Source organism: Corylus avellana, chromosome 7 (assembly GCF_965113065.1).
Source record: "Corylus avellana chromosome 7, dhCorAvel1.hap1.2, whole genome shotgun sequence".
Lineage (NCBI taxonomy): Eukaryota > Viridiplantae > Streptophyta > Magnoliopsida > Fagales > Betulaceae > Corylus > Corylus avellana.
Genome location: NC_142496.1, coordinates 15,885,892 through 15,899,651, shown reverse-complemented (window position 1 = coordinate 15,899,651; position 13,760 = coordinate 15,885,892). Strand labels below are relative to the sequence as shown.

General features: G+C 34.7%; 1 protein-coding gene across 4 annotated transcripts; it reads left to right on the top strand.

The window, feature by feature from the left end:
* Positions 1-215: 215 nt before the first annotated feature.
* EMB2742 (CTP synthase family protein) lies at positions 216-10,537 on the top strand. 4 transcript variants are annotated; one of them, XM_059597101.2, is made up of 24 exons: positions 216-305; positions 504-592; positions 815-970; positions 1,848-1,927; positions 2,272-2,358; positions 2,466-2,516; positions 2,613-2,730; positions 2,813-2,869; positions 2,989-3,053; positions 3,204-3,287; positions 3,374-3,424; positions 3,544-3,606; positions 3,713-3,759; positions 3,934-4,003; positions 4,094-4,156; positions 5,258-5,347; positions 6,882-6,920; positions 7,046-7,273; positions 7,361-7,446; positions 7,685-7,733; positions 7,850-7,930; positions 8,081-8,174; positions 9,509-9,679; positions 10,210-10,537. In XM_059597101.2, exons 3-24 carry the CDS (start codon positions 853-855, stop codon positions 10,362-10,364), a joined length of 1,947 nt encoding a protein of 648 aa, XP_059453084.2. In that variant the 5' UTR covers positions 216-305; positions 504-592; positions 815-852; the 3' UTR covers positions 10,365-10,537. The 4 variants fall into 4 exon arrangements, with proteins under 4 accessions (XP_059453084.2, XP_059453085.2, XP_059453086.2 ...); XM_059597102.2 differs by having other exon boundaries at positions 222-305; positions 507-592; XM_059597103.2 differs by lacking the exon at positions 216-305 and adding an exon at positions 319-410.
* Positions 10,538-13,760: the final 3,223 nt, after the last annotated feature.

Here is a 13,760-nt window from a genome sequence, read left to right as displayed (position 1 = left end):
TACAAGAAACTCTAAGAAGTCAATAAATAAATATACCCATCACGTTTTTAAAAGAAGAAAAATAAGGAAAAATATTTAGAAACCCTAACAACAAACAAGAAGTCAAAATATTCTGTCATACCTTTTTCTTATTTCTTTTTGACAGAAATTAAAAAGAAAAAAAAAAATCTCATGAAGAGGCTTTTTTTGGAGCTCTTTTAAAGGGAGAAAAGAAAAAAGAAAAAGGAAAAAGAAAAAGAAAATAGAGCCAGCATAGAAGAGACCCGCCGCCTTGAGCAGAGTGTGAAACCGAAACAAAAACAAAGGTGAGCAATGAGGCGTTGTTTCATACTACAGAACAACACTTGAGGCGAAACAAGAGCATCTTTTCGGCCAAAATCTATTTCTGTTTTTCCGATTTCATTTATTCGGTCGGGGTGTATCTTTTCTTTATATATTCTTTCTTAATCGAAAGAGAGAGCTCTAATCTTTTTTTATCGTTTGTTCTTTTTTCTGTTGTAAAGAAGACTTTGATAGCGTCACAGAAAGCCACCGCAAATCCCAGAAGCAAAAAAGGGGCAAACTTTTCGTAAAGACCGCCATTGTGAAAAAGGTTAGCTTTCCTCATTTTTGTCTCCGTTCATTCTACTTTTTCTTTGGTAGTATAAACTCGTGCTTTCTTCTTTCACGTTGTGGCAAACATTCTTTGATTCTATGAGAAGAAAGACGACCTGGGTCTTAGTTGGTTGCTGTAACTAGTGCTTCTGGTGCTCTAGTTTTTTTAAGCTGTGCTTTGAGAAATTTTTGATAGTGGTGTGTTGTTTGGTTCCATCAGAGCTTGGATTTTTGTGGAAGGAAGATAAAAGAGCGAAAATGAAGTACGTATTGGTGACGGGAGGCGTAGTTAGCGGTCTAGGCAAAGGGGTCACTGCTAGCAGTATTGGACTCCTCCTTAAAGCCTGTGGACTTCGTGTTACTTCCATTAAGATTGGTATTTTGCTCTCTCTCTCTCTCTCTCTTGGTTTTTCAGGTGCATTTTTGGATTTTTTTTTTAAATGGATTTTTGATATCTTGTATCAAAAAATATCTTGTATCAAAAAATATCTTGTATTTTGCATTTTGATATCTTACTTATCAAAAAATATCTTGTATTTTTCTTTGTTTTTACCCTTTTTTTGTTGTTGTTGTTTTTTTAGTTGTTGTTGCTACTAAAGTAATTAATGAATGGATTAGCTGGGCAATCATCTTGAGCATTTGCAATATTATTCATAGCTTCTGTTGCCAGATATCTACATTGGTAATTTTGTAATGCAAATGGAAAAAAATTTCACACGACCATGGTATTATTTTTCATGAATTAGGTGTTGGTCAAATATGAACCATGTGACATTATAGGTTCAGTATAATTTCTTACTGTACAAGAAAAGGTATGATTCCGTTTGTTAATGTTTTTTAGAGTGTTTTTTTGTTAAAAAAGAATTCTACGTGACATAAAGGTAGAAGCAGTTATGAGTGTGTATTGTGTTTTGAGTTGTTTGTTAAAGTTTTTGTTTTGAAAAGAGAAAACAAAAGGGAGAAGGAAAAAAAATTTATCAAACAAAGCCCTGTTTACCATTAAGAACCATGCCTTCATTATCTTATTAAAGTCATGGTGCATATTTTTAAAATACCATCTTGGATGCCAAATTCTTGAGAAGGTATTTAATTCAAGCGTGTAATAAGCATCATCTCTTTTATTTGTCATTAAAAGTGTCCTTACCCTGTGTTGGTCCAAACCTAAGTGGGGTTCGGTAGGGCTGGCTTGGATAGGTTCAAACCATAATTTGTATTGTTCTTATTATGATTTTAAATTTGTTCCATACATGCAGATCCTTACCTGAACACAGATGCGGGGACAATGTCTCCTTTTGAGCATGGGGAGGTATTTGTCCTAGACGATGGCGGTGAGGTAAATTGACTTCATGGATTGTTTTTTCTGTTTGTCTATTTTCACATAAGGTGGAGAGAGTATTTGTGCAAGAAAAGTCAGCTTTTCCTGAATAGAATAATTACTGCAAGCTGAAGATGGTTCTGACACTACTTTTAACCACACTTTCACTGATTTGTTTGGGTTATCTGTGTTCTTATCTCATATCCGTATCCGTTACACACACACACACACACACACACACACACATATATATATATATATATATATATATATATTTCAATTACTATGTTTTGTCTTTTAGAAGGTGGGTACGATCTATTATTGTTATAGAAACAAAAAATGACTTGCTTTTTCCTTTGAAGGTGGACCTTGACCTTGGAAATTATGAACGTTTTCTGGACATTAAGTTAACCCGTGACAACAATATTACAACTGGTAAAATATATCAGGTATACTAAATTTATACTTCTGTTTGTAGTCATGTTTACCAACTTGAGTTTGTCTGAAATACCATAGACTTATTGCTGTCCTTAATTTTTTCTGTTGATATTAACAGTCCGTTATTGACAAGGAGAGAAGAGGCGATTACCTTGGAAAGACTGTCCAGGTCTTTTTCATTATTCAACCTTTTTCCTTGTCTAATAAAGCTTTTCATTATTCTTTATGGTTCCTGAATTTTGTTTCTATGTTTGCTTTACTCTAGGTTGTTCCACACATTACAGACGCCATTCAAGAGTGGATAGAGCGTGTAGCAAAAATACCAGTGGATGGACAAGAAGGTCCAGCTGATGTTTGTGTCATTGAATTGGGTGGAACTATAGGTACATTAACATCTTTGGTGTGAATCAAGACTAGCTATTCCCTAGTTATATTATTAAGCTTAAATAAATGCGTATTATGCAGGAGACATTGAATCAATGCCATTTATTGAGGCGCTTGGTCAATTTTCATACCGTGTGGGTAAGAAAAATGAATGCACCATGTTATTTTAGAGATTCTTGCAAGTAATTTTTGTTTTGTTTTTTTTTTTTTTTTTTAATTTATGTGAACTGGTTTCACCCAAGCGTTTCTTGTATTAGGCTCTGGTAATTTCTGCTTAATTCACGTCAGCCTTGTCCCTGTTCTCAATGTTGTTGGTGAGCAGGTATTCAACGCTGCATTTACTTTTGTGGTGATAGTAGTTTTATATTTCATGAATATGGATAGCACTGAAGCATTGCCTTATACATCTTGTTGTCTAGTATGATAAAAAATAAGATGGCTTTAATTAGAAGTGTGCTCAATTTTTCAATAGAAAACAAAGCCTACCCAGCATAGTGTTCGGGGACTTAGAGGACTGGGGTTGACGCCAAATATTCTAGCTTGCCGTAGTACAAAGGTCTCTTTCTTTCCCTTCCTCTATTTCTCTTTCATGAACTTCATGCAACAGCAGTAGTCTCAAGTTTATAATTTTGTCCTTGACAGGCACTTGACGAGAATGTTAAGGGAAAACTTGCCCAATTTTGCCACGTTCCAGTATGATCACTTACATACCAATATGCATGTTTGTGTGTGTCTCTGACTGTGTGATGTTTTCCTTTGCCTTTCTCTAAACCATTAGTTATGATTTCTAAGCAGAGATGACTTATTTACAGGAGGAAAACATTGTTACTCTCTATGATGTCCCAAACATATGGCACGTTCCTTTGCTATTAAAAGTAAGTATTGTTATCAATTTTGAAACTGTTTATGTTCATACTTGTTTCTCAGAAAGGATTGAAAATGTTTTGTTTGTCTCTCTCTCTTCCCTACCATCACAAATAGGATCAGAAGGCACATGAAGCAATCCTGAAAGGGCTGAACCTTCTAGAGTTTGTTTTACTAACTCACTCTTCTTTTTTTCTTTTTCTGTTTAATCTATTTCTTGCTTCTTTTGCCGCATCTGCTCTCTCTCCTTTATAGGGTTCAACTGTGTCAACAATGTTTATGCTACTTCAAGAGGCATTCGTTTTCCAGCGGCCCATTAACATTTCCATAATTTGCAGTGTTGCTAGGAAGCCTGAGTTAAAGGAATGGACTGCAAGGACAAAAGTTTTTGACACATTGCATGATCCTGTAGGTTAAAGGCCTTTTCATACATGTGTTGATATCCATTTATCTGTATAATCCGAAGAATAATGCTCGTAAATGCCGTTGATATTGCAGGTTAGAATTGCTATGGTTGGAAAATACACAGGCCTTTCAGATTCTTACCTCTCTGTTTTAAAGGTAAGTTGTTTTACTGTTCGAGGCTATGTAAATCCTATTTCCATTAATCATCAAGACATTTTTTATTTGCATGCAAAATGCTTCTTTTAGAACACCAGTGAACTTCTCTTACATTTAGATGCTGTGATTTTAGTTCTGCTTATAGCCTAATTGATGTAGAGCAATTGTATTTGCATTTACTACAAACTTGGATTAAGTACTAATGCAGCTTGAAATAACAAATTGTTAGTGCGCATTTGTGTGCGCCACACAACATATGCATGTGTGTTTGTGCAAATTTGCCTTTTGTGGTGTGACCCATATTTCCTTCTTTTCTATTTAATACTTGTTTCTGTTAAGGGTAGAATCCCTTGTCTCCCATGAAGTTTGTTGGTAATAGGACACATGATTTTGATTTTCGGAAGTTGCTAAAGAAGAAAGATTAAATTATCCTTTAAGTTATCCTTTTCACCTTGTATGGTTGTGTTGAAGATTTCAACTTGGATACATACACCATTTCAGTGAATGATGTATGCAATTCATTCTCGTCATGGCAGCTGCAACATTGTGAATATAAATTGTGTGGACCAATTAGCTATTGAACCGTATTTTGAAATAGCCCACTTGGTCCTTATTTCAGATCTGTTTGTTTTTGTATAGGTTTTCTTATCCTCCCCACTCCAGGTGGAGGAGAGGTTTTTGTATGGGTTTTCTTTATCCTCCCCACTCCAGGTGGAGAAGAGGTTTTTGTTTGGGTTTTTTTTTTTAATCCTCCCCAATTATAATTGGACAACTTTATCCTTCAATCTACACCTATAAATAAGGTGATGATGTAAGTGGGTGCGTCTAGGCATTTGCTATCCTTTCAAAATGAGGAACTTGGGGTTAGATCGGGGAGGCTCCTATTCTCCACTTGAAGGTGGGCAAGATGCACATACACACACGTGTTAGTTCTCTGATTGTAAGGGTTAAAGACAAATCTCTTCTATATACATTTTCGTGTGCTATATAAAAGTCATGCATAATTTTTTGTACATATAAAGCAATTATTACATGTTTCATATGTTGCATGCTTTTAACGTTGTGGTAGATCAGATCTTACTATCCAGCTTCTTGTTTCAGGCTCTTTTGCATGCTTCTGTCGCTTGCCACCGGAAGCTTATTGTAGAATGGATTGCGGCAGGTGACCTTGAAGACAGTACTGCTAAAGAGGTGGATACCATTTTTTTCTTGCCGTAATAATATTTATTTAGGATAGATTGCACATCCGTCCCTCGAGGTTTAATGAAATGACACAGACATCTTCCTTATTTTTAATTGACAGTCCACTCATTATATTTTTATGTTAGGTTAGCACTTTCCGTCACTGATGGAAGTTAGAGGCCACATCATCAAATATGCTTTTTGTTTCGAAATAGCCTTGAAACAATTAAAAACATTTATGTGCAAAGAGAAAGGGAGAAAAAAAAAAATAGAAAAAGCTGACTATGCTTGTGTGTGAAATCCACTGGTCTCACCATTGTGTTTTACATGCAGAGCGCAAATCTAAGGCCAATCCTTGTTTTTCTTCTCAAGATCCCTCTATTTTTTTTTATAAGTAATCGAGATATCATTAAAAGCGTAAAATACAATTCAGGTGCACATGAAGTATACAAGAGAAACACATGGTTAGAAGGAGAAAAAAGAGCAGGGAAAGATCTCCCTCTATATTTAGATTTGAACAACCAAAGGAGGAAAAAAAAAAAAGAAAAAAAAAAAAGGATACTAATGAAAGAGCTTCTGCCACATCCATTCTCCCATTATATTTTTCTTTATTTTTACCTCTAATACAACCCCCTCCTCTGCATGTCTGTTTTCATTTCATTTCCCCAATTTTTTCTGTTATTTTCCTCATCTTCGTTCTTATTCTTTTTATCCATTAAGCATATAAATTTTGTATGGATAGCTTGAAAACATCTATTTAATTTAGCGAGGTGAATGATTTGTTGCTGTGACCAGGACAGTGGTTCTCTAGTGAAGGGTGTTGATAGTAGGTGGGATTTGGATCAAAATAACTGGTAGCCTGTGTGGTTATTTGGGTTTTTGTTGGGTAATGGATTAATCAAAGAAAGGGAATAAAGGTTGGTTGAGTGTCAATGACAAATTGATCTGGCTTTCTGGTTGTTGGGAAGTGTCGTATAGTCATATTAATAATGGTGGTCATGAGATGCATCTAATTTGACATATCTTGACTAGAGCTTTATCCTCCTTGATTTTTCTTTGAAAATGTGGGAAATCCTTCAAGATGAAGATTTGCACTCTCGGAATCTCTCACCATGTTCTCCAAAATGTTGTCAAAGAGAGAAAAAGATGCTATTAGTCAATATAGGGGTAACAAATTAACATAACATTTGTGAGAATTGCTATAAACCACATTTTATCCCACAATTATTCCATAATGTTGATGTGACACCCTCAACCAATCCTTGAAATTTTTTTAACAAGAACTAATCAAGTGTTGGTTGGGACTGCCCATAAGCATTATGAAATAATTGTGGGATAAAAATGTAGTTTTAGCATTACTCAACATTTGTTGTTAACGTCTTTCGTTTCATAACCCTAACAAGTGAGGTTAGTGCTATCTCAGAAACAAGAAGGGATGTATTTTTCATTTTGTGGTATCTGAAGGGAAGGAAGGTTGTGTGATTTACTCATTTATTTATCATGTGTTAAACAAAAATTGACTGCTATCTTCTGCTGCTTGCAGGCCCCTGATGTTTATAAAGCAGCATGGGATCTTTTAAAGGTGAGTCTTCTTCAAGGAGTGATTGCCTTAAGATTATATTCTGTTTTCTTAATGACTATTGGTTGCACTTTATTTAATGTGCAGTTATTTTTCCCATTGATCTTCTAAAAAGTCTTCCATTGCAGGGTGTTGATGGTGTTCTTGTTCCAGGAGGATTCGGTGATAGAGGAGTGCAAGGGAAAATTCTTGCAGCAAAATATGCTCGAGAGAAAAAAGTACCATTCCTAGGGATTTGTTTGGGAATGCAAATTGCTGTTATTGAGTTAGCACGATCTGTTCTTGGTTTGCATGACGCTAACAGCACGGAGTTTGATCCTGAAACTACAAATCCTTGTGTAATATTTATGCCAGAGGTATTTATTCTTGCACACTTCTTAATGAAGCTGGTGTCAAATAGCAATGTTCTATCTGGTTAACCTAGTCTCTGTTCTACTTATTAGGGTTCAAAAACTCATATGGGTGGTACTATGCGGCTGGGATCAAGGAGGACTTACTTCAATGTTACCGATTGCATATCTGCAAAGCTGTAAGGACTTGGTACAACTTAAGCTTACATGCATACAACATATACCACCATTCACCCTCCAAGACTTCGTTGGGGGTATACTACAGTGATGATTAATATGTTTTATACTGTACAATTTATCTCCATGTAGGAACTTATAGTGACACCTTGTGAGATGAATGTCATGATTATATTTATGGATACTCATCAAACATCTCAACTCAGCTAACTTGGCAATATGATTTGAATTTATGTTTAGGTATGGCAATGTAAGTTTTGTTGATGAGCGACATCGGCATAGATATGAGGTGATGTGCCCATAGTCCTACATAATCCATGCATGCATACCACTGCTTTTTATGGAAAAATGATAGTGTGTACTATCTTGACCAAGTAGTCACTGAAAATTATTTATGTTGTACAGGTCAATCCAAATATGATATCAAAACTTGAAAATGTTGGTCTGTCCTTTGTTGGCAGAGATGAAACTGGTCAGCGCATGGAGGTAAGTATTTGTAGCAGGATAGGTCATAATGTATACAATGAACATTAAGTTTATGGGGTTGAAACAAATGCAAGATTCATCAGTTCTTCAACTTTATCAATTGTTTGGTTTCCGGTAATTTTGAGCAGTTTATTGGTGTAATGAATGCAGATTGTTGAGTTGCCGAGTCATCCATACTTTGTTGGTGTTCAGTTCCATCCTGAGTTTAAGTCAAGACCTGGAAAACCTTCTGCACTATTCTTAGGTACTTCTAAAACCCAATTGTTGATTTCATTGGCACCTTGGAATCAATTGCTGATGCATTGCAAGAACTACAACTTATCAAATTATTTGATGTTACGTTGGTGACTGATAATAAAGGTCAACCATTTACTAGTATGTTAATGATGCATTGATCTATATATTATTTTTAACATTCACCATTAAAAGGAAGTCATTCTAAATAGTATGTATGCAGACATTGTAACTTTTAGGGCCATGTATTTATACAGATCCTAATTTTGTAATCTATCACTTTGGATGGTACTTTTTTTTCTCAGTATTTGTTTATCAGGCAAGCATCCTAACCTCATTTCCTTCTAGGTTCAATAATTTTAGTAGAGTCCATTTGAAAGTGTTCCACTAACAATTGTAATCTCTTCAGTAATTTTTTTGTATATGTTTGTATACCATGTATATATTTTGCATGATGACTTATTGGATGAAGTTTTTAAGGCAACAGATGGATAGAAGTAATTAGGAAAAACTACTCTTAACTCCCCTCAATTTACCATGAAATTTGCCATGTCTCCCCAATCTTTCAATTTGGTTAATGTACCCTACTGATCTACTACCATTGAGGTTGCATTGCCTCTCTTCCACCTCCAATATGACAAAAATACCTGGCATAAAAATACTGAAAAATGACAATTCTGAATATAAAAAAAAATAAAAAAATAAAAAAAAAAACAAAAAAGAGCAAAAAATTCATAATAGACCAAAGTGATGCCTTTTAGTTTTTTTTTTAAGTTTGTCCTTATTTATTTATTTATTTTTCCTTTTTTCTATGTTGGGAATGTTTTTTTATATTATGCAAGGTACCTTTTTTTCATTTTGGGTCATGGAAACCAATGGTAGATCAGTAGGATACATTAATCAAATTAAAAGATTGGGGGTATTACAAATTGTGTGATAGATTGAGGGCAATGAGTGTAGTTTTCTCAAGTAATTACCTTCTTATTGTTTTTTTTTCCCCCCTCGAATTCAATAAGGTTGTCGTGATTTAGAGCAGACTTCTTTAGAACACGACTATATGGGTAATCTATTCTCAGTTTGAGTGATTGTTGTAGTGATATTTCTTGTTATTTATTATAGTTAGGACTGACCTTATCGATATCGTGGAAGGTTGCTTTGTGCAAACTGTTGGCATGTCTCTGTTCATGCATGAGTGTTTAGGGGCACAAGAAAGTGTTCCTTGCGAACGATCAGTGCAACTATAATTATTGGTTCTGGTATTCCATCAACTAATAGAAGCATCTACTCTCTTATATATCATTAACTATCATGTCGGCTGATGTTATTTGTCGGTCATGTTTGCAGGACTTATAGCAGCAGCATGTGGACGCTTAGAGACTGTCCTACATGACAATGGCCATGTAAGGAAGCCCTTGACTAGTGCGATGAGTAATGGACACTCGATGATGAAAATCCACCAAAATGGAGGCGCAATTAAGTCGTCCAATGGATCAGTAAATGGTGTGTATAGCAATGGTAATGGCGTGCATTTGGAAGAAAGTTGGTGATTTTCTTGTGGCAGTTTCTTCTGCAAGTGCTATGGTTTTCTTGAAAGGCGTTTTGGTAGCCGTCGGTTTTGTCTGTACAGCAGTTGAGTATGGGTAGATGTTTTAGCTTGGGGACATCTCTTCAGGAGAAAGGTGGTGGTCTTTAGTTTTTTGAATGACGGCTTGTATTTCCAAGTATACGGTGAAGCTGGAAATTACTTTTTATTGGACTGAGTTTCCTATTTTTGCTAGGACTCAACTTTTGTTGGCCTTGGAAAAGAGAGATATATTGACCAGTTTCTAATAATATAAGAGCAAATTGTTTATTGTTTTCTGGAAAAACTAATATACCTTCTCTATCATTAAAAATCACATGGGTGTGTGTTTAAAATTCAAGAGTATTAGCTTCTCATTTATATGATCGCCTGGCATAGAGCTCCTTCTGCAACTTTTAACCTTGTTTGTTAGTACACTTTTTCAGTTGTATTACTGCTGACTGGCAGATTGGCCCTCTTGCAGATATGCACTCCATCTTGCCTCAATTCAAAACCTGGTCAACTACAAGGGCCAACTGCATAGCAAATGCAAGAGCACATTTTGTTTGTAAAATCGGCCGCTTTCCATCAATAATTTGGAAGCATTCCCACTACATTGTACCCTGTTTTCTCTTTTAGATTAGATTAGATTCCCCCTCCCCCAGCCTTTCCCTTTGTATTGCTCAAAAGAGATATGAAGGTTTGAATTTTCTATTGTGATAATTAAAGGTTCGAGTTTTGGCATTGTGACAAATAAGTACTTTTGTCATTATTTTCATCTAGGTTTAATGAAAGAATTGTCAGTTATGTTCTCCATATCAAACTAATAAGAAATATATATATATATATATATATATATATATATATATATATATATATATATATATACTCCGTCCTATGCACCCTCCACCTCCTATGGAGGTTATAGGGATAAGTGGGATGGTTCCATCTCAACAAAACAAAAGGAATGGTGGGGTGGCTACGAGTAACGCTTTAAGTTTTTCTAAAGTTCTCTTAGAGTCATTCTAAATGTGATGTGGCTTTTAAAATTATCAATAGATCAAAAGTCAATAAATCTAAATCTCATCTCTCTAATGGGCAGGTGAGAAGCCATTCCTTCCACCCCTTTTATGAGATGATCCACCCTTGCAATGTATTCACCCCTGTAGAGAGGGTTATGGAGGTGGATATTCACTCCGTGTCCCCACAATTGTCTTACCCCTTCCTTTTTTTTTAATTTTTAATTTTTAATATATATATATATATATATATATATTTGGTGGGCAAGTGAGGAAAAAAATTGGCACAATTTCCTATGTGGTATGGTGAGAGATGGATATGGATAACGCATGACATGTTTTTAATGGTATGGCATAGGAATATGACAACGGCAAGTCTTCCAATTTTATTGTCAAAATTACAAACTTAGGCCTTCACTTGTCAGGGGGGCAAATCTCAAGATTTTTGGAGACAATTTTTCTTATTTTATTGTTAGAGAGCAGATATTTACTCACCCGTGCAAGTTGCAAGGAAGTATAGCAGTATATGATTAGGAGTTTATAGAGGAAGTGGACAAGGAAAGGGAATCTTTTCTTTTTGTTTAGATGTTTAAGATAAAGAAAGGAATATAAAGGAGACATGTAATATGATTCAACTATTATGTCTGTTTTTTAGTTTGTGTTTTTGTTATCTTTTTTTTGCATGAATTTAATTTATATCAAAAACAAACATATTTATAATGCCCATCACAACCCAAAAAAATACTAGTCATATATGCTTGCTATACAATAAAAGAACAAAGAATTAGCAATGGAGATTTCTAAAATTATTTATAAAATTAGATAATTAATCAATAATCAATATGAATTAGCAATGGGCTTAACATTCATTGTGCTTTTACAATCTACTCATCAAATGTAGGATTTAACAGATACCCTTACAATTTAGAATATCACAATTTCGTGAACTCATACCCCCTTTGACATTATTAGACTAGCTTTGATACTATTTATCTCGACTAATAGAAGTGCTAATCGTACATCTCAAAATGACTAGTTTAAGTTATAGTTGGAGTTCATTGAAATTAGTGCTCGAGCCATGGTTTTGGTTCACAAGGGGCTAACTAAAAGATAGAGTTGAAAAAAAAAGATTAAAAATACTAAACAAAATAACTAAATAATTCAACAAAATTTAATTATGGTTTAAAACATATAAATGTAATACTAAAAGAATTGCAATTTACCCATTTTGTCCCACAAAAAGACAAAATACCCCTAAAAATCTCAGAAGAAAAAAAAGCCTTATAAATTAAAAAAAATAAAATAAAATAAAAAACCATTGTGGCCGTCGACTTGGTAAAGACCAGGTCATTAGGTTTTTTTTTTTTTTTTTTTTTTTTTTTTTTTTTTTTTAAAAGAAAAAATTATGTTTTTTTTGTAAAAAATGGGTACATTGCAATGTTTTGATAGTTTGAAGGGAGATATTGTTTCAATTGAAAGTTTGAAGAGACATTACAAATTGTTTGATAGTTTGAGGAGAGGGCGGAGGTATATGTACTTTTCGCTTCTTTTTTCCTTTCGAATTTGTTTCATATGATTTTTTTAAGTAGTTGTAATGTTTATGAGTTACACAACTATAACAATAATGAAAGTAACTTTTTTTTATTAAAACTATAAGTTTATTACATAGGTGGAATAAGAGTTATTTCCTCTCTCTCCACGGTTGATAAAATTATTTATAAAGCTCAATTTTATATATATTCAATATGAGACTCAAACTTATGAAACACCTATACAATATATTCATCATAATAATATGGGATACCATAGGCTTATATATATATATATATATATATATATATATATATATATATAACCATAGACTAAGTCCCCTAAATCAAGAATTTTATCATACAACTAGTTGCCATCCTATTTACTTGCTTCGCCTCCTCACTTGCATCAAAAGGTGCCATGATTTCTACATTGTTTCCTCTTCCACTTGTTTTGCATGCAGCTTGCTAGTATAAGTTGCACTAGTATGAGAACATTTTACTCTAGTATGACCATAAAAACCCCACCCCCTTTTTTTTTTTAAGCTTCTTTGGCTGCTTTTAAGATAGTTCAACTTCTACTTTGTGCTAGTTCTCCATAACCATGATCCAAGTATCAAGGTTTTTAGTTGAGGCCTAGATAAATAATCAAGGCCCCACTCAACAAAGATCTAGTGAAGGTTAATAGCAGAATGCCTCATAGATAGCTATTGCACAGCTACAAGCCCACTACACGGCAAAATAATCTGGCAACACTCACGAGTGACTACCTCTAAGGAGCCCTGCATAAAAAGACTCACTAATCCCCAAAAACAAATATGCTCTCTCTAAAAACACTATTTGGCTTTAACCACCAGAGCCTCCTCATTCGGCACTCCATATCGAAGTCACTGTGGCGGTCCTCTCTTATTTTACAAGTACCTGCCATCCAGTCCGATCGTGCGAATATCTGCATCGACATTAGTATGTCCTTATTTGCTTGAATCTCTAGAGAGATTTAGGAAATGATAAAACCCTAGTGATTCTTCCTAATACTTTGTGGTGTCCATAACAACAAAGGCACCTTGTGGAATTCACCCAAACCAGGATGGTAGAAAAGCTATTTTTCTGAAGTTTCCATCCCCAGTTGCCTTTTTCTTATAATCGTGAGTTTCCCTACAAGAGAACAATTAAAGACCACCATCCAAAATACTAGCACAGGTTTTTTCCCTTGTCACTTTGCACACATGAATACCATTATCCAGCAACATGACCTATAAAGCACCAACTATATATAAACAAAATGGCGTGCATATTAAGCATAGATCGGCTCCAGAAGGCCGAGGAGTATTAAGATGAAGAACAAGAGCTTTCCGGGGGCCAAGAGCTCTGCTATTGTACTTGACCAATTGCATTGGAAAGTTATTCTTTAGAGAAACGTTACATGCACTTCTAAGTGCACTCCCTAACGTAACAGTAAAAATTATCATTGGATTCAAATTCTAATC